At 42.1% G+C, this 20,313-nt stretch overlaps 1 protein-coding gene across 5 annotated transcripts in view; it reads left to right on the top strand.

Moving 5' to 3' along the window:
- LOC110534658 (uncharacterized) overlaps nt 1–19,251 on the top strand; it is a 37,786-nt gene extending 18,535 nt beyond the window's left edge. For 3 of the 5 annotated variants that reach the window (XM_090187499.1, XM_090187496.1, XM_090187497.1), the window contains exons 2-6: nt 1,888–2,018; nt 2,167–2,340; nt 8,233–8,397; nt 8,916–9,027; nt 16,990–19,251. In XM_090187499.1, coding sequence (XP_090043625.1) covers nt 1,888–2,018; nt 2,167–2,340; nt 8,233–8,397; nt 8,916–9,027; nt 16,990–17,951 — 1,544 coding nt within the window. In that variant the 3' untranslated portion in view covers nt 17,952–19,251. Of the gene's footprint in view, nt 1–1,887; nt 2,019–2,166; nt 2,341–2,911; nt 2,962–8,232; nt 8,398–8,915; nt 9,028–16,989 lie in introns of all 5 variants that reach the window. The other 2 variants (XM_090187498.1, XM_021619583.3) reach the window with 2 other exon arrangements.
- Nucleotides 19,252–20,313: the final 1,062 nt, after the last annotated feature.

Genomic DNA, 20,313 nt, shown 5'->3' with positions numbered 1-20,313 from the left:
CCGCCCAAAAATACAGATTTCCGATTGTTATGAAAACTTAATCTGCCATTCCGATTAATTGGTCGACCTCTAATACCTAGTCAGTAGTACAACTGAATGCCTTCAACTGAAATGTGTCTCTGCATATAACCCAACCCCTCTGAATCAGAGATAGCCTCAATGGCCCTGCCCATGCTGTCACAGACTCTATAATGGCACAGATACAAAGATGAGTCGTCTATACAATGGGGAGAACAAGTATTTGATACACTGCCGATTTTGCAGGTTTTCTTACTTACAAAGCATGTAGAGGTCTGTAATTTTTATCATAGGTACACTTCAACTGTGAGAGACAGAATCTAAAACAAAATCCAGTAAATCACATTGTATGATTTTTAAGTAATTAATTAGCATTTTATTGCATGACATAAGTATTTGATCACCTACCAACCAGTAAGAATTCCGGCTCTCACAGACCTGTTAGTTTTTCTTTAAGAAGCCCTCCTGTACTCCACTATACCTGTTTGAACTCGTTACCTGTATAAAAGACACCTGTCCACACACTCAATCAAACAGACTCCAACCTTCCACAATGGCCAAGACCAGAGAGCTGTGTAAGGACATCAGGGTTCAATTGTAGAACTGCACAAGGCTGGGATGGGCTACAGGACAATAGGCAAGCAACTTGGTGAGAAGGCAACAACTGTTGGCGCAATTATTAGAAAATGGAAGAAGTTCAAGATGACGGTTAATTACCCTCTGTCTGGGGCTCCATGCATGATCTCGCTTCGTGGGGCATCAATGATCATGAGGGATCAGACCAGAACTACACGGCAGGACCTGGTCAATGACCTGAAGAGAGCTTGGACCACAGTCTCAAAGAAAACCATTAGTAACACACTACGCCGTCATGGATTAAAATCCTGCAGCGCATGCAAGGTCCCCCTGCTCAAGCCAGCGCATGTCCAGGCCCGTCTGAAGTTTGCCAATGACCATCTGGATGATCCAGAGGAGAAATGGGAGAAGGTCATGTGGTCGGATGAGACTAAAATAGAGCTTTTTCTAAACTCCACTCGCCGTGTTTGGAGGAAGAAGAAGGATGAGTACAACCCCAAGAACACCATCCCAACCGTGAAGCATGGAGGTGGAAACATCATTCTTTGGGGATGCTTTTCTGCAAAGGGGACAGGACGACTGCACCGTATTGAGGGGAGGATGGATGGGGCCAGGTATCTCGAGATCTTGGCCAATAGCCTCCTTCCCTCAGTAAGAGCATTGAAGATGGGTCGTGGCTGGGTCTTCCAGCATGACAACAACCTGAAACACACAGCCAGGGCAACTAAGGAGTGGCTCCGTAAGAAGCATCTCAAGGTCCTGGAGTGGCCTAGCCAGTCTCCAGACCTGAACCCAATAGAACATCTTTGAAGGGAGCCTGCAAAATCGGCAGTGTATCAAATACTTGTTCTCCCCACTGTATATCTCTATTGACTAGAATGGTCCCACCTGATCTTGCCTCCTCCCGCATACCTTCCGTCTTCGAGGACATGTATTTATATTATCAAAGCTGTCACTCTAATATTTTGTCAATATAATAGACAATCTTTGTTTAACCAGAATTGGGTCTTGGTCAGTTTTTGGATTGTATGCAATAATTCCCCTGATTACTTAGCTATCTTGCACAAAGACACAATATCATATTCTAACCAGATTCTTGATTTACTGCATTTCCTAGTATTTAATCATTGAAAACAATAAGATGCATGGAACATAATCAATCTATGAATAGTATATCAAGCAGTTATGCAAAGTCTTACCTTATCTAGAATTCTAAAACTGTCAACAGGGTGTAGCGTTGAGCATTGACCGTAGCTAAACTAACCACCTCTTTTCCCCCAATCACTCTCTCAGGTGAAGGACATCTCACTGGAGGCCACAGGAGCTTTGTGAAGCCAGCGGGACACAATACATGGAGAGATGACCAACCAATCAGTTTTGATGAGGGGAGTGGAACCTCAACCCAGCACATTATCGTGATAGAGGTTAGTGTAATAGTATTACATCAAATGTACAGTACATCAAATGTGGCCAGTTTATTTCAGAAAGGCTCTGCCATTGGGGAGCTTGCAAGACTTCCCTATGACATTGTTATCCAATTCAACGCATGAATCTCTTCCCTTCTTGTGTCAGTCTGCAGATACAGAGGCTGCAGGTCCTGGTGTCAAGCAGGAGAAGTCTGAAGGAGAGGAGGACCAGCGGCACAGCAGAAACATCCAGACTGAAGTGGCTGGAGTGCCCCCTGTAGCCACGGAGGTCCCCACCTCAGTCCAAGTGCCGCCCAGGACCCGAGGTAACATCACGGAGGTCAGTGGAACGCCGAACGCCATCCTCAAGCCAGAGACAGACACCGAGACGTTAACTGTAACACACAGGCTCTTACACACAGGATCTGACCACAGATCAGATCCAGAGAGACTGGGGCTGGGGAGACTTAGCCGTCTTCCTGCTCCTGGCTCAGAGTATTTAGCAGTATTTCACCAGAGCCAGAGGATGGTTCATTCCCATGGAGAAAGTGATGGTGACGCGTTAAACACTGGCGGTGAGGATCCGTCTTGTTCTTACGCTACAGAGATGGACCCTGGCAACATATCCTTGGGTTTAGAGACACTGACTGATCTGTCTACAGGGGACTGGAACCGGTACAGTAGTAGGGTACCTGAAGGGTGCCTAGATAAGAAAGGGGAGGTTATAATCGTAGATGAGGTGACTGTGAAAGTGGAGGGCAACGCTTCTCCCACATGGAATGCAGATAGCCACCTAGGAGACGGACACTCACAGGACAGAGATTTCTTAGATAACAGGGAAAGCTTAGAGACAAATCTAAATGTCACAACCCAGTCCCCTTTACACGCGTTTAGGGAAAGCGACTTAGAAGGCCCCACCGATGTTGACACTAATTCACACGGCCGCATCCTTTTCGATCAGGTATTGAACTCAAACGATAGGGCTAGAGCCCAGGCTCGGGGAGGAGGAGCCACATCAGGCAATAGTAAAGAGAAGCGGTTCCTCTGCATGTTCTGTAACAAAAGCTTCAGCTGCTCCCAGAATGTGGAGATACACCAGAGGGTCCACACAGGGGAGAAACCCTTCAGCTGTACCCAGTGTCATATGCGCTTTGCCCAGGCTGGCCACCTGAAGAGGCACCAAATGGTCCACACAGGGGAGAAACCCTACAGCTGTCCCCAGTGTGAGAAGAGGTTCTCCCGGCAGGACCAGCTGAAGAGCCACCTGAATGTCCACACAGGAGAAAGGCTGTTTGCATACAAACGCATTGCAGGAAGAGGTTCTCAGAGAGGCTCTACCTCAGGATACACCAGCAGAAAAAACAATCCACTCTAGAACATAGAAAGTAACCATTCCACTCAATAGCTTCTGACCTTTAGATCAAACCCTGCATTAACAACAAATAGGAATTTTCAGTAGAAAAAAATCCACAGATGTATTTGGAATAACAAGAGTAACAGATTTCAGTGTTGGATATTCCTGGGTAGAATATTGTGTGATATACAGTGGGGTCAGAAATGATTAACACACTTGATAAAGATGAGCAATAGTGACTTTGTAAAATAAAAAATTCATACCGAGCTATATTGTATGCAATTTAAAAAAATCTAAATATAATTTATATATTATTGTATACTAATAAAATTGCTCAGAGAAAAATACTTTTGTTGAACAAGTAATACTTTTTTTCCCAAAAGGTAGGGTTCAAAATGATTATCACAGCTAAAGATTCTTATAGATAAAGTAGTCAAAGGTTTGATATTTGGTCCCATATTCCTAGCACTCAATGTCTAAATGAAACTTGTTGGATGCATTTGCAGTTTTGGTTGTGTTTCAGATTATTTTGTGCCCACTAGAAATGAAAGGTAAATAACCTTTTACTGCAGTGGGCTAAATCAGGGTCACACAGTGTTTGTAGGTATTCTTAAACAAATCTACTTTGAAACAAAAGTATTCTCCTCACTCACATGGTTATGGGCTTTAAAAAAAGAAGACACTTGTACCATGTCTGATATAGAGTTGAAATGTATAAATGTTTGGCTTTGCATAACAATATTATACTTTATATACATCAAAGAGGACTGAAATATAACAAAACCGTTTGAAATAGAAACATCGGATTTGACTTTTTTTTTTTTTAAGAATGTCTATTAATAATATTCCACGCATGAGGTTACTAGAGGGCGATTTCGTCAGTTGACTTCAGAAATGAAGCAGTTTGTCCCATATTCATAGCATGCCATGACTACATCAAGCTTGTGACTACAAATTTGTTGGATGCATTCGCTGTTTGTTTTGGTTGTGTTTCAGATTTTGTGCCGACGATAAATGAATAGTAAATCATGTATTGTGTCATTTTGGAGTCACTTTTATTGTAAATCACAATAGAATATGTTTCTAAACACTTATACATTCATCTGGATGCTACCACGATTACGGATAATCCAAAATTAATCGTGAATGATGATGAGTGAGAAAGATACAGAGGGTCAAAGACCCCCAAGATATGCTCACCTCCTCTATTATTGGTAATGGTAAGAGGTTAGCATGAATGGGGGTATGATCTTTGACCCTCTATATCTTTCTCACTCATCATCATTCACGATTCATTTAGGATTATCCGTAATCGTGGTAGCATCCACATTAATGTTGAAGTGTTTAGAAACATATTCTATTGTTATTTACAATATAAGTGAATCCAAAATGACACAATACATTATTTACCATTTATTTCTATTGGGCACAAACAAAATATTTTCCCCAAAACACTTTTAATGGGAAAATTAATATCAAGTTCATGCAGATTTTTAGTTGAGACGTGTATGTGTGGTTTTCATATGGTGTGTTGAGATTTAAAAACATGTTTAATAAACACAAAATGGGATTTTTCATTCTAAGATTTTAATTGAGACTCTTTAATATACATCACATCTGGACCCCTATCCACAAAGCATCTCAGAGTAGAAAATTGGTCATAAATGCTGAGAAGAGAGACATTTTACTCCTACTCTAATGGGTAAAAATAAAAGCTATGCATGAAGCACTTTAAGTTATTAGAGTCCCACCTAGTCGACCGATATTTAGAAAACCTAATTGTCCTAATTGTCCTAATCAGTTAACAGCAGGTGTCTTGATAATAGAAAAAGGTAAAGAATCCGTGGTTTCTTTGACGTGGTTCTTTGGCGTGGTTTCTTTGGCATGTAATGGCTGTGCTCAAAGCAATGGCACTTATAAATGTAGATCCTTCAAACACCCACAAACAGGGAAATCGATCCCAATCAAAGGTGTTATTACGTGCTCCACTAAAGGCAGTTCTTTATCTTATAACTTGTTCTTGTGGTAAACAATATGTGGGTAAAACAAAGCACGAATTAAAAATACGTATCTCAGAGCATCGTAGCACCATTAGGTGTAAAAACTTTACTTACCCAATTGCGGCCCACTTCTTGGAGGCAGGCCACTCGATTTCGTTTCTGCGTTATATTGGCATCGAACATGTCACCCTCCCTAGGAGAGGGGGTGACCTTGATAATTTATTGTTAATATGAGAGGCTGCCTGGATCTTTAACTTAAAGACCCTTGTTCCCTTCGGTCTCAACGTAGACTTTGATCTGAAGCCATTCTTGTGATTATTGTGACTTTGCCATTGTAATTGTTTGTAAGCTTGTGTAGTCTAAAAGGAATTTATGATCGTATTTTGTTGTTTGTATGCTGTTCTTTGTATGCCATTTTAATATTTGATAATTAACCAATGATATTAGGCCACTCTTGGCCATGATTACAGACACCTGTGTCTTTTGACACTACATAAACGAGTAATCTCGTAGTGTTTGTGATTATACCCTGATGAAGACAGCTTGGCTGTCGAAACGTTGGTAATTACATTTTTGCATCTGAGCTCCTAGAGTGTGCGGCTCACTTTTATTTTCAAGTTTTCTACTCCGCTAGCCAGCACCTCGCCTAAATAGGTGTGCGTTTCTTTTTCTTCTAGATTCTTTGGCGTGGTTAAAATAATGTTTTTATATTTCCAAATGATCAATTCATAAATAATCTAGACCTACAGTACCATTCAAAAGTTTCGACACACCTACCCATTCAAGGGTTTTTCTTTATTTGTACTATTTTCTACATTGTAGAATAATAGTGAAGACTTCAAAACTATGAAATACACATATGTAGTAACCAAAAAAGTGTTAAACAAATCAAAATATAAAGTAAGTAGCCACCCTTTGCCTTGACAGCTTTGCACACTCTTGGCATTCTCTCAACCAGCTTCATGAGGTATTCACCTGGAATGCTTGAAGGAGTTCCCACATATGCTGAGCACTTGTTGGCTGCTTTTCCTTCACTCTGCGGTCCAATTCATCCCAAACCATCTCAATTGGGTTGAGGTCTGGTGATTGTGGAGGTCAGGTCATCTGATGCGGCACTTCACCACTCTCCTTCTTGGTCACACAGCTTAGAGGTGTGTTTTGGGTCATTGTCCTGTTGAAAAACAAATGATAGTCCCACAAGCGCAAACCAGATGGGATAGAGTATCACTGCAGAATGTTTTGGTAGCCATGCTGGTTAAGTGTGCCTTGAAGTCTAAATAAGTCACCATCACACCTCCTCCTCCATGCTTCATGGTGGGAACCACACATGTGCAGATCATCCGTTCACCTACTCTGCATCTCACAAAGACACAGCGGTTGGAACCAAAAATCTCAAATTTGGACATCAGACCAAAGGACAGATTTCCACCGGTCTAATGTCCATTGCTTGTGTTTCTTGGCCCAAGCAAGTCTCTTCTTCTTATCGGTGTCCTTTAGTCGTGGTTTCTTTGCAGCAGTTAGACCATGAAGGCCTGATTCACGCAGTCTTCTCTGAACAGTTGATGTTGAGATGTGTCTGTTACTTGAACTCTGTGAATAATTTATCTGGGCTGCAATCTGAGGTGCAGATAATTACTGATTTCTGACTCTAATGAACTTATCCTCTGCAGCAGAGGTAAAACTCTGGGTCTTCCTTTCCTGTGGCGGTCCTCATGAGAGCCAGTTTCATCATAGCACTTGATGGTTTTTGCGACTGCACTTGAAGAAACTTTAAAAGTTCCTGAAATGATCCATATTGACTGACCTTCATGTCTTAAAGTAATGATGGACTGTTGTTTCTCTTTGCTTATTTGAGCTGTTCTTGCCATAATATGGACTTGGTCTTTTACCAAATAGGGCTATCTTCTGTATACCACCCCTACCTTACCAAAACACATCTGATTGGCTCAAATGCATTAAGAAGGAAATACATTCCACATATTAACATTAAACGAGGCACACCTGTTAATTTAAATGCATTTCAGGTGACTACCTCATGAAGCTGGTTGAGAGAATGCCAAGAGTGTGCAAAGCTGCCATCAAGGCAAAGGGTGGCTACTTTGAAGAATCTCAATTATAAAATCTATTCTAAGACGCTATTATCCGGTTGAAATATTATCGATTATTTAGACAGTAGACAACCAGAGGATTAATTATAAACATTGTTTGACATGTTTCAACGAACTTTACCGGTACTATTTGGATGTATTCGTCTGCACGTCGTAACCGCCTTTGAGCCAGTGGATTGCTGAACAAAACAGTCACATTCACCGTAACCTCTTCCCCAGGCTATTGCTCACAGCACATAAGAGGAAGTATCTGGGGACGAGATTACATCACGGTAGTTGTCTGAGTCAGAGAGGAAGAGGTGACATGAGAGGATTTACTCCGCCCAAAATCTGTACACGTTTGAGTTTGAACTGGTTCAGGGAACAGTACCGAAAAAGGGAAAATGACAACATTTTTTGAGGAACAGAATAAGCATACACCTGACAGTGCTTTATAACCAATATACACTTTCTTAATAAATATACCTACACACTAATAAATATCTACTGTACATGTCAAAATAGTTTAGTCAGGTTTGTCTGATGATGACTTTTGACTTATCATAGCTGACTTATTTGTACCCACAACAACATATTTATGTCCACCATGATGTGTTTAACAACAATGAAGTCATTCTGTAACAACAATGAAGTCATTCTGTAACTACAGTATAGGACTCAAACATAGTGGGGATGGGTAAACACTCCATGTTGAAAGTCTGTTTATTATCTGTGTGTACATACCTGAGGGAGTGTATGTCTGTGTAATCTGTATCACCTGTCTCTTCCAGGAGGAGGAGGGTCCAGAGGTGCTGCTGGTGAAGGAGGAGGGGTGTGAGGAGGGTCTGGGGAACCCTGAGGGGACCATGGTCATGGAGGACAACCAGACTACACCTCCTCCTGAACCCACAGAGGAACCAGCTGAGCAGCACAGGACTACACACAGTCTCACTGAGGTGAGCCCACTGTAAACGACTGTCTGTATCCACAAAGTGTCTTAGAGTAGGAGTACTGATCAACACTCCTTCTCTGAGACTCTTTGTGGATACGGGCCCAGGTCTTGATTAATTTTGTCTTAAGTGTGGGACCATAGCTTTGAATTATCAAACCGTTAAATGGGTAGTTGGGGATTTTGGCAATGAAGACTGGAACACTTCCATTCTTTGCGCTAAGCTAGTTAGCATTACTGGATGCAGATACATAATAATGGTATCCACGAGTTCATTGGACTCTGGGGAAGTATAAGAGTGTCTGCTAGATGACTAAAATGTAAATGTAGATAAAAGGCATTGCCAAAATCCTGAACTATCCCTTTAAAGAGTGTCAAGTAATCAAATCAACTAACACTTTTGCGTAGTATGAAATCAACATGTTTGCATTGTACTCATAGCAATGCCTCATTGCCCAATTAGAAGATGCTCCATAGCGGGGTGCTGATATCAGATTTCTTGATCTCACTCTGCATCTCTCACAGTCAGTAGACATGGAGGATGGGAAGCCTGATCTGCTGCTGGTCAAACAAGAGACAATAGAAGACAGACCAGAGAGCATTGATCTGCTGAGTGGACTACAGATGGAAGAGCAAGGTAAGGGAGACATACATATACAGAACATAATATAAAGAGATATTCTAGAGAGATGGCGCCGACAGAGATGGTCGCCTCGCTTCATGTTCTTAGGAAACTATGCAGTATTTCGTTTTTTTATGTATTATTTCTTACATTGTTACCCTAGGAAATCTTAAGTCTTATTACGAACAGCCGGGAAGAACTATTGGATATAAGAGCAACATCAACTTACCAACATTTCGACCAGGAATACGACTTTCCCGAACCGGATCCTCTGTTTGGATCACCACCCAGGACAATGGATTTAATCCCAGTAGCCGAACCAAAATAATGGCGCCGCAGATGGAGCGGCCTCCTGGTCAGGCTCCGTAGTTGTGTACATCGCTCACCGCTCGCGAGTATACTACTCGCCAATGTCCAGTCTCTTGACAACAAGGTATATGAAATTCGAGCAAGGGTTGCCTTCCAGAGAGACATTAGAGATTGTAACATTCTCTGTTTCACGGAAACCTGGCTCACTCAGGATATGTTATCAGAGTCGGTACAGCCATCCGGTTTCTTCACGCATCGCACCGACAGAAACAAACATCTCTCTGGTAAGAAGAATGGTTTGGGTATATGCCTTATGATTAACGATTTGTGGTGTAATCATAACAACATACAGGAACTCAAGTCCTTTTGTTCACCTGACCTAGAATTCCTTACAATCAATGCCGACCGCATTATCTACCAAGAGAATTCTCTTCGATTATAATCACAGCCGTGTATATCCCCCCTAAGCAGACACCTCGACGGCCCTGAAAGAACTTCATTGGACTCTATGTAAACTGGAAAACATATATCCTGAGGCTGCATTTATTGTAGCTGGGGATTTTAACAAAGCTAATCTGAAAACAAGGCTCCCTAAAATTTTATCAGCATATCGATTGCGCGACTCGAGCTGGCAACATACTGGATCATTGCTACTCCAACTTCCGCGACGCATACAAAGCCCTCCCCTGCCCTCCTTTCGGCAAATCTGACCACAACTCCATTTTGATGCTCCCTGCCTATAGACAGAAACTAAAACAGGAAACACCCGTGCTCAGATCTGTTCAACGCTGGTCTGACCAATCTGATTCCACGCTTCAAGATTGCTTCGATCACGTGGACGGGGATATTTTACGGATAATCGGACAGACAACAACATTGATGTATACGCTGACTCGGTTAGCGAGTTTATTAGCAAGTGCATAAAATGCAAATTAATTACTTAAAAATCATACAATGTGATTTTCTGGATTTTTGTTTTAGATTCCCTCTCTCACAGTTGAAGTGTACCTATGATAAACATTACAGACCTCTACATGCTTTGTAAGTAGGAAAACCTGCAAAATCAGCAGTGTATCAAATACTTGTTCTCCCCACTGTATGTACAGTGCCTTGCGAAAGTATTCGGCCCCCTTGAACTTTGCGACCTTTTGCCACATTTCAGGCTTCAAACATAAAGATATAAAACTGTATTTTTTTGTGAAGAATCAACAACAAGTGGGACACAATCATGAAGTGGAACGACATTTATTGGATATTTCAAACTTTTTTAACAAATCAAAAACTAAAAAATTGGGCGTGCAAAATTATTCAGCCCCTTTACTTTCAGTGCAGCAAACTCTCCAGAAGTTCAGTGAGGATCTCTGAATGATCCAATGTTGCCCTAAATGACTAATGATGATAAATACAATCCACCTGTGTGTAATCAAGTCTCCGTATAAATGCACCTGCACTGTGATAGTCTCAGAGGTCCGTCAAAAGCGCAGAGCGCATCATGAAGAACAAGGAACACGCCAGGCAGGTCCGAAGAAGTTTAAAGCCGGATTTGGATACAAAAAGATTTCCCAAGCTTTAAACATCCCAAGGAGCACTGTGCAAGCGATAATATTGAAATGGAAGGAGTATCAGACCACTGCAAATCTACCAAGACCTGGCCGTCCCTCTAAACTTTCAGCTCATACAAGGAGAAGACTGATCAGAGATGCAGCCAAGAGGCCCATGATCACTCTGGATGAACTGCAGAGATCTACAGCTGAGGTGGGAGACTCTGTCCATAGGACAACAATCAGTCGTATATTGCACAAATCTGGCCTTTATGGAAGAGTGGCAAGAAGAAAGCCATTTCTTAAAGATATCCATAAAAAGTGTCATTTAAAGTTTGCCACAAGCCACCTGGGAGACACACCAAACATGTGGAAGAAGGTGCTCTGGTCAGATGAAACCAAAATTGAACTTTTTGGCAACAATGCAAAACATTATGTTTGGCGTAAAAGCAACACAGCTGAACACACCATCCCCACTGTCAAACATGGTGGTGGCAGCATCATGGTTTGGGCCTGCTTTTCTTCAGCAGGGACAGGGAAGATGGTTAAAATTGATGGGAAGATGGATGGAGCCAAATACAGGACCATTCTGGAAGAAAACCTGATGGAGTCTGCAAAAGACCTGAGACTGGGACGGAGATTTGTCTTCCAAGAAGACAATGATCCAAAACATAAAGCAAAATCTACAATGGAATGGTTCAAAAATAAACATATCCAGGTGTTAGAATGGCCAAGTCAAAGTCCAGACCTGAATCCAATCGAGAATCTGTGGAAAGAACTGAAAACTGCTGTTCACAAATGCTCTCCATCCAACCTCACTGAGCTCGAGATGTTTTGCAAGGAGGAATGGGAAAACATTTCAGTCTCTCGATGTGCAAAACTGATAGAGACATACCCCAAGGGACTTACAGCTGTAATCGCAGAAAAAGGTGGCGCTACAAAGTATTAACTTAAGGGGGCTGAATAATTTTGCACGCCCAATTTTTCAGTTTTTGATTTGTTAAAAAAGTTTGAAATATCCAATAAATGTCGTTCCACTTCATGATTGTGTCCCACTTGTTGTTGATTCTTCACAAAAAAATACAGTTTTATATCTTTATGTTGGAAGCCTGAAATGTGGCAAAAGGTCGCAAAGTTCAAGGGGGCCGAATACTTTCGCAAGGCACTGTATATACTGTACTCTACTGCATCTTGCCTATGCCACACGGCCATCACTCATCCATATATTTATATGTACATATTCTTATTCATCCCTTTACACTTGTGTGTATAAGGTAGTTGTTGTGAAATTGTTGGATTACTTGTTAGATATTACTGCACTGTCGGAACTAGAAGCACAAGCATTTCACTACACTCGTATTAACATCTGCTAACCATGTGTATGTGACCAATACATTTGATTTTATTTTATATATATACTTCAATGGGAATAGTGATGCACCTGGCTATTATTTTCTCTTAATTCATAAAATGAAATCAATACAACTTACACTCAGTGACAAGTTTATCTAGTACTGGGTCGGACCGCCCTTTGCCTCCAGAACAGCCAAAATTCTTTGAGGAGTGGATTCTACAAGATGTGGTATTCAAACGTTGCTCCATTGGTATCAAGGGACCTAACGTGGGCCAAGAAAACATTCCCCACACCATTACACCACCGCCACCAGCCTGTACTGTTGATTCAGGCAGGATGGGGACATGGACTCATGCTGCTTACACCAAATCCTGACTCTGCCGTCAGCATGACGCAACAGGACCCGGGATTTGTCGGACCAGGCAATGTTTATCCACTCCTCAATTGTCCAGTGTTGGTAATCGCATGCCCCACTGGAGCCACTTCTTCTTGTTTTTAGCTGATATGAGTGAAACCAAGTGGGGTCGGCTGCTGCAATAGCCCATCCGTGACAAGGACTGACGAGTTGTGAGTTGCACGTTTCTTGCCATTCTCCTTCGACCGCTCTTATCAACGTGCTGTTTTCGGCCACAGGACTTCCACTGACTGGATGTTTTTTGTTTGTTGGACCATTCTTGGTAAACCCTAGATGCTGTCTTGCGTGAAAAGCCCAAGAGGCTGGCTATTTCTGTGATACTGGAACCGACACTCTTACCACGCTCAAAGTTGCTTAGGTCACTCGTTTTGCCCATTTTTTTTTTTCCTCCCCCTTTTCGTGATGTCCAATTGGTAGTTACAGTCTTGTCCCATCTCCCCTACGGACTCGGGAGAGGCGAAGGTTGAGAGCCATGCATCCTCCGAAACACGACCGCTTAACCCGGAAGCCAGCCAAACCAATACGTCGGAGGAAACACCGTACAACTTGAGACCGAAGTCAGCGTGCATGTGCCCAGCCCGCCACAAGGAGTCGCTAGAGCGGGCGGGACTGAGACGGGTAATGGCAGGACTGAACGTAGTTATGTAGAGCACCTCAAGATAAAAACGTAATATTCAATATCGGCAAGTTAGACCAAATATTAGCACTAAACCATCTGGTGGGTGATAACCTTCAAACAGGATAATAACACAAAACAAATCTTAAGACTAGAGACATTTATCGACATATTACAAAAACAAGCTATACCCAAACATGACGGAGAGTAAGAAGGGAACCGATTTCAAAACGAAAACGTGACTCTTCTACAGACAGATGATTTAATATTTTCACCACCGGGAATGGTAATGGTCGAAACCGATCTGTTAAGATCAATAAATGACAAACTGGGTATACTTGAATTAGTCAGTAAGGATATTAAAGAGTTGAAGGCAAGCCTCGAGATGAGTGATGAAAAAGCTGCGACATTGGAGAAGGAAACAAACAAGCTAAAAGTGACAGTCAATAAGATTGGAACCGAAGTGAATTAACTTAAAAAGGAGAACACCGTTCTGAGAGAAGCCTTACTTGAATTACATGTCTTATTTATTTATTGTCCTATCATGGTGGAACGGTTTTAAAATAAATAATAAATAAATAATACATTTAATTTATTGTCCTATCATGGGGAACTACATTTTAAAAATAAATTATATATCAAATGTATTTATTTATGATCTTATATTGATGGAATGGTCCACAACCCTATACCCTGGACACCCACCTGAATGACCCAGATACTAAGGAGAAGTCCCTAATTGTTTGATGGGCCTGCTGTAAGCGGTCTGTATGCAGCCAAAATGTGGTCTGAGACCTAGAGCAGCACTGCCCCCTCAAGATTCTGAGCCTGCTTGGCAGGGTTGGTCCTGCAAAGCCAAAGCCCCCTAAAGGGAGAGGAAGGATACAAGGAAATTCTCAAAGCTGCTAATGAAAACCTAACGACCTTGTACCTAGCCGGTGGGGATTCCGGTGGGGTGCCCCCACCCAGGCAGTGGCAGTGCTGGCAACACTAGCTGCAGTAATGGCAACACCCATGGGGAGGGGGTCATACTCGGACATTCAGAGGGGGGGTATATTATTGTGGCCCCGGTGGCACAAAATCAAAAGTCTGATTACATGGAGATGTTTGGGAATATCGTCAATACGGGGGACCGTGTTGTGGGTGTTTCAGGGAAAAGGTGTACATTTGACCTCAATCATCTAGGACGGGACAATAGTTAATAAACTATCTCAATTTCTGCCCATTTTTTTGCACAATCTTGCAGGCCTTCTCATACAGCTGCAACTGTATATGCATTCGTAAAACAAGACCTTTCTTGAGTTGGCTCTGGGATGGTGCAACTGTTGAGAATGTGAGCCTATGGTTGTGTGTGTGGGGGGGGGAGTTTGAGTGTGTATGAGTGTGTGAGTGTATGTGCATATCCCTCAACTGTTGCGAATGAGAAAAAGATGTTAGGGACAATATAGGATGATTCACAATAATTGTTTGCTAATATAATAATTTCTTGTAATAATGTAATTTTGGTAATGGCGAGACTGGTGAGAGGTAAAATTCTTTGCATTCGGATGACAGGCATTGGGATGACAACCCAACTCGGGATGAGGAGGGCAATAGCGGGTGGAATAGTGGGGACCAATTGGAGGTTTACTTAATAGCAATGCAAATATCATGGTGCAGCTATATAGACACTCAATCATCATGTTACTTTTTAATGGTACATTTACAAACATATATTTTGATAAATAGAATTGAAAGTTGTCTCATTATAGTAAGTGGTGAAATAAGTATAGCCAGTTACAGTTGTAATGGCCTAGCAGTTAATAAGAAAAGACGATCAGTATTTACCTGTCTAAAAGAGAAGGAATATAATATCTATTGTTTACAGGAAACTCATTCAACAATTTTAGATTACGTTTTGTGGAAAAAGGACTGGGGGGGTGAGATATATTTCTCCCATGGGCAAAGAAATTCAAAAGGGGCGATGGTTTTAATTAACAGTAATTTTGATATAAATGTGCAAATTGTCCAAACAGATCATCAAGGTAGATGGATTATTTTAAATATGTCATTGGACAATAAACAGATATGACTTAATAACCTATACGGTCCAAGTAATGATGATCCAAGCGTCTTTGAAAATATATATAAGAATTTATCAACTCTACGAGCAGCACTAGACTCTATTATTATGGTGGGAGATTTTAATACGGTCTTATTTCTCTATGGACCGGAAAGGATGTATGTGGGCCCTGTATTAAAGAACATACATGGTTAAAGAAAAGTGTGATAAATAAAAACATATACCAATGTTTATAAAAACAAACATTGACAGCTGTGCCATATAAATTGCAAAATAGTAGGGAAGAGATTTTCGATGTACCCATTCCATGGCACATGGTTTATGAATTCATACGCAAAACAACGCCGGATTCAAAATTTTTCAATTTAAAATACAATACAAAATTCTTGCAACCAATAGAATGTTATATATATGGGGGGATACAATCTTCCCAGCTCTGCAGATTTTACTGTGAGGAGGCAGAGTCATTAGATCATTTATTTTGGTATTGTCCATATGTAGCTCATTTTTGGTCACAGGTCCAGGAATGGCTGAAGAATTACAACATTTGCCTAGAACTAACGCTGCAGATAGCAATACTGGGTGATTTGAAAAGCCATAGTCAATCAATCAATAATATAATTATTTTAGCAAAAATATATTTTTTTAATTTACAATCTGTAGAAGCTATGAGAATAGAAAGGTTCAATAATTTTGTGAAGCATCACAGCACAGTTGAAAAATATATGGCAAATAGAAATCCAAAATGGATGATATTGAGAGATCGATGGGAGGGGTTGAATGAAGCTGAAGGGTGGGACTAATAACAAGATAACCAATAGGGGTCTGTAAAATGTATATAGGCTCAGAAATGTTGTGAAATAGCACAGTTACAAATAAAAATCAAACTGGATGGACATCTGAAATAGAGGAAGGATTAAAAACAAACAAAATATAACTATTGTAAAATAGATTGTGTCTGTAAAATGTGTATAAGATGTAGAAACTGAAGGTAGAAGCGTAAGTGTTTCTTAGTTTACTCCAATTGGGGGAAGGGTGGTAGGGTTTGCGGGGAATAATAAAGGTATTTTCTTTCAAAAAGTATGTATATCTATATAGGTATGTGTGTGTATGTATTTATGTGTATATGTATGCATACGTGTATGTATATGGATATATATTTACCCCAAAAATATGGGGGAATGGAAATGATGCAGACAATTACATTGATGGAAGCAGCAATCTTTCCGCAATATTAAGCTGATCCACCCCTTAAAAAGTCGCTAGAGCGCGATGGGACAAGGGTGGCCAAACCCTCCCCTAACCCGGACAACGCTGAGCCAATTGTGCGCTGCCTTGTGCGCCACCTACTGACCCGGGATTGAACCCGGGTCTGTAGTGATGCCTCAAGCACTGCGATGCAATGTCTTACACCGCTGCCCCACTAGGGAGGCCCCCGTTTTGCCCATTCTAACGTTCAATCAAACAGTAACTGAATGCATCTATGCCTGTTTGCCTGCTTTATATAGCAAGCCACATCCATGTAAATCACTCTCTGTAGGAGCAAACCATTTTCGGGGGTGTACCTAATAAACACACATTATAATGTATGACCTTGACCAGGTAATTGACAAAAAAATTATAAGTAATAAGTTCTCTCTGCCATGTTTGTAAAATCTATGTTGTAACCTCTTCCTGCAGGTGGTTGGCTGGAGGCTAACAGAGGAGACTGGGCGAACATCTTGGATGCCCAGACCCAGATGAGTGCAGCCAAGGGCCCAGGGTACGACATCACCGAGCAGGCCAGGACCAGAGGCGACATAGTGAAGGTCAATGGATGGGACAGCGTCCTCAACTATGGGCTGGGGAACAACACTGTTAACCACAACCAGAAACAGATAGTGGAACACAAAATAACATCCGAACTTAGTCTCCATAAAAGACTGGCTGAGACCAGGGCGAGACGTAGATTTGGTCTGCAGGGACAGGGCGGTGTCCATATGCAGCTGGAGAGAACAGACACATACTCGGCTAGCAATGCTCCCTCCTGCTCCTATAGTTGTGATTCAGAGAGACAGGTGGCGCCTCAGGTTGACCCCCTAACAGATTCTGCCTTTAGCCTGCCTTCTATAGGATCTATCAACTGGAACATGGACCCTGCGATAACACAGACACTACCTGGCCTTCATCCTCCTCACACTCTCCTAATGTTAAACCAGACCTCAGACAATGCCAGTGCATCAACCCTAAATGGCAACACAAGCCCATTGACAAATGACAGTAGTAGTGACGCTATCAGCATATCTGGTGGCAAAGAGAAGCGCTTCCCTTGTTCATTCTGTGGGAAAGTCTTCCGTTTGCCTAAACAGGTGGAGATCCACCAGAGGATGCACACCGGGGAAAAACCTTTTGGCTGCCACCTGTGCCGGGCCAAATTCTCCCACTCGTCCAGCCTGAAGAGGCACCAGAGGGTCCACACAGGGGTGAAACCCTTCAGCTGTACCCAGTGTCAGACGCGCTTTGCTCAGGCTGGTCATCTGAAGAGGCACCAGAGGGTCCACACGGGAGAGAGGCCGTTCACCTGTACGCACTGCGGGAAGAGGTTCTCAGAGAAGAGCTACCTTAGGATACACCAGCAGAAAATGCACAGGGGCCATGTATAGAGTATTGTGACATGTTGTTAGTTTGTTTGTAGTTAATTCTGTTGGTTTTGGATATAGTGGTGAACTGAGGAAAGAGTATGATTAAATAGATGATATGTTACGCCTGCTCCCGCTTCTCCTTTCTGGCGTTTGAGGGCACCAGGCTGCCCATCATTACGCACACTTGTCACCATCATTACGCACATCAGCACTCGCTGGACTCACCTGGACTCTGTTACCTTGTTGATTGCCCCTCCTATATCTGTCTGTTCCTCGGTTAGATCCCTATGTCAGCATTACTGTCCGTGTTTCATTAAATGTTCACTCCTTGTACTTGCTTCTCGTCTCCAGTGTCTGTCCTCACAGAATGCTGACACCCATATTTGAAACATCAGGGAGGTTTTTGTTTTACTGATAACATCGGGTCCGGGTGACGCTGCTGTAGGAACCAGGGGTGCCTCAGCTGGCTCGTTGGGCTTCCACACCTTAGCTGGCTCGAGAGGTTTCCTTGCCTCGGTTGGTTCGGCTGGCGCCCATCCCACATCATGCCTCAGTCAGCTCGTTGGGCTCCCACGCCTCAGTCGGCTCATCAGGCTCACATCCCCCTTCATGCCTCAGCCGGCTCGTCGGGCTCCCACGCCTCAGTCGACTCATCAGGCTCACATCCCCCTTCATGCCTCAGTCGGCTCATCAGGCTCACATCCCCCTTCATGCCTCAGCCGGCTCGTCGGGCTCCCTCGCCTCAGCCGGCTCGTCCGGCGCCCATTTCTCGGACGGCCCGTCAGGACTCATCTGGACTCCATTACTTTGTTGATTGCCCCTCCTAAATCTGTCTGTTCCTCTGTTAGATCCCTGTGTCAGCATAATTGTCATTTTTGTTTTCCCCTGTCCAGACGCTGTCTGTATTCTGTTCCTGTCCGTGTTTCATTAAATGTTCACTCCTTGTACTTGCTTCTCATCTCCAGCGTCTGTCCTCACGATATGGTGATGGTTGGTGTGATGGAGTCTGTAAAAATGCTTCACTGATGAAGAGTGACAACCTTTAGGTTGATACGGGTGTTTTATAGTGAGATACGGATGGTGCCTTAATTCATACATGAAGTGGTGAAGATGTGTGTAATGTAATGTTGAACCTTTTCCAAAGTATTTTTAAATAGATTTTAATCAAAGCAAGGGTACAAGATTTACAGAAAATGTAAAGTGTTACCATAGTGAGAAAAGTTGTTATACATGTCACGTATCGTTTTGTGCAATAAAAGTACTGTACTTAAGTTATGAGTACTTTACCATTTTGTTGAAATTAAATACAAAATTGACTGTGCTGACTGACCCGGTTATTTTTGTTTTTTAGAAGTTGTGTAGAGTATGCCCAATATTACCATTACAAGGTTCCATACTTTTCTTATTTGCTGTGAAGTCCTTTTTTATGAAAAAAAAGTGAATCTATAGCATTATTTAGGATAGAAGCTTATACTCAACAAAAATAAGAAACTGTATTCTGAAGCCAAGATCAATGATATAAAGAATGATGGATAAAAACTGGAGTACTTTAATTGAATGAAATTATGGGCAGAAAGACATAGAATCAGATGGTTTATTCATCACAAAAATATTTGAATGATTACTTCATTAGCAAAGTGGGCAAACCTAGGCAGGAAATGGCAACAACGAAAAGTGAGCCATCATATTCATGCATAAAAAATAATAATAATGAAAGAAGCTTTGTAAAGTTATTGTGGGAGAAATGGAAAAAATATTGTTACCAGGGCAGGGCAATGCCATCGGGGGTATGCCAAATAAAAATGTGTTTCACTTTTTCAAACAGCCCATTTAAATTTTGCAACGGGGCAATACATTTGGGTGATGTTTTTTTCTCGTCTGAGTAGCGAAGTTTCATTGCCCAAAATAAAATTAAACCATATCGTGTTCAGCGAAATAGCAACACAATGTCAAATCACATTAGCCCTTACTCTCTTGCGGGAATTCCACTAACAGTCCGTATGTAGTGTTGCCAATTTAGCGACCTCGTCGCTATATTTAGTGAGTATTCAGCCCCCTCTAGCGACACATTTTCAAAAGAGCGACTAGCGACAAATATAGCGGCTTTTTCTGGTGCTATTTGAGACTTTTGGAGACTATGACGTGAGCACGTATCGTTCTTACACTTCTCAACGAGCAGCGGGTGCTTCCGTGGGCCCCACCCCGTCCCAAAGCACTCACTGGCGGCCCAGTCCTCGCGCTGCAGTCAGAGCAGGAGATGTTCACCCCTCCGCGTCCAGACTCCAAATGAATTGCGCATACGGGAAGCCGCCGCAGGCTGATCCCGCCCTGGTTTACATTAAAACATTAGAGAGTTTAGAGACTGTAAAGCATGTCCTGTTAT

This window comes from Oncorhynchus mykiss, chromosome 10 (assembly GCF_057628025.1).
Source record: "Oncorhynchus mykiss isolate SJ-2025 chromosome 10, ASM5762802v1, whole genome shotgun sequence".
Classification (NCBI taxonomy): domain Eukaryota; kingdom Metazoa; phylum Chordata; class Actinopteri; order Salmoniformes; family Salmonidae; genus Oncorhynchus; species Oncorhynchus mykiss.
Note: the sequence above shows the minus strand (reverse complement) of the source record. Positions and strands in the feature narration are given on the sequence as shown.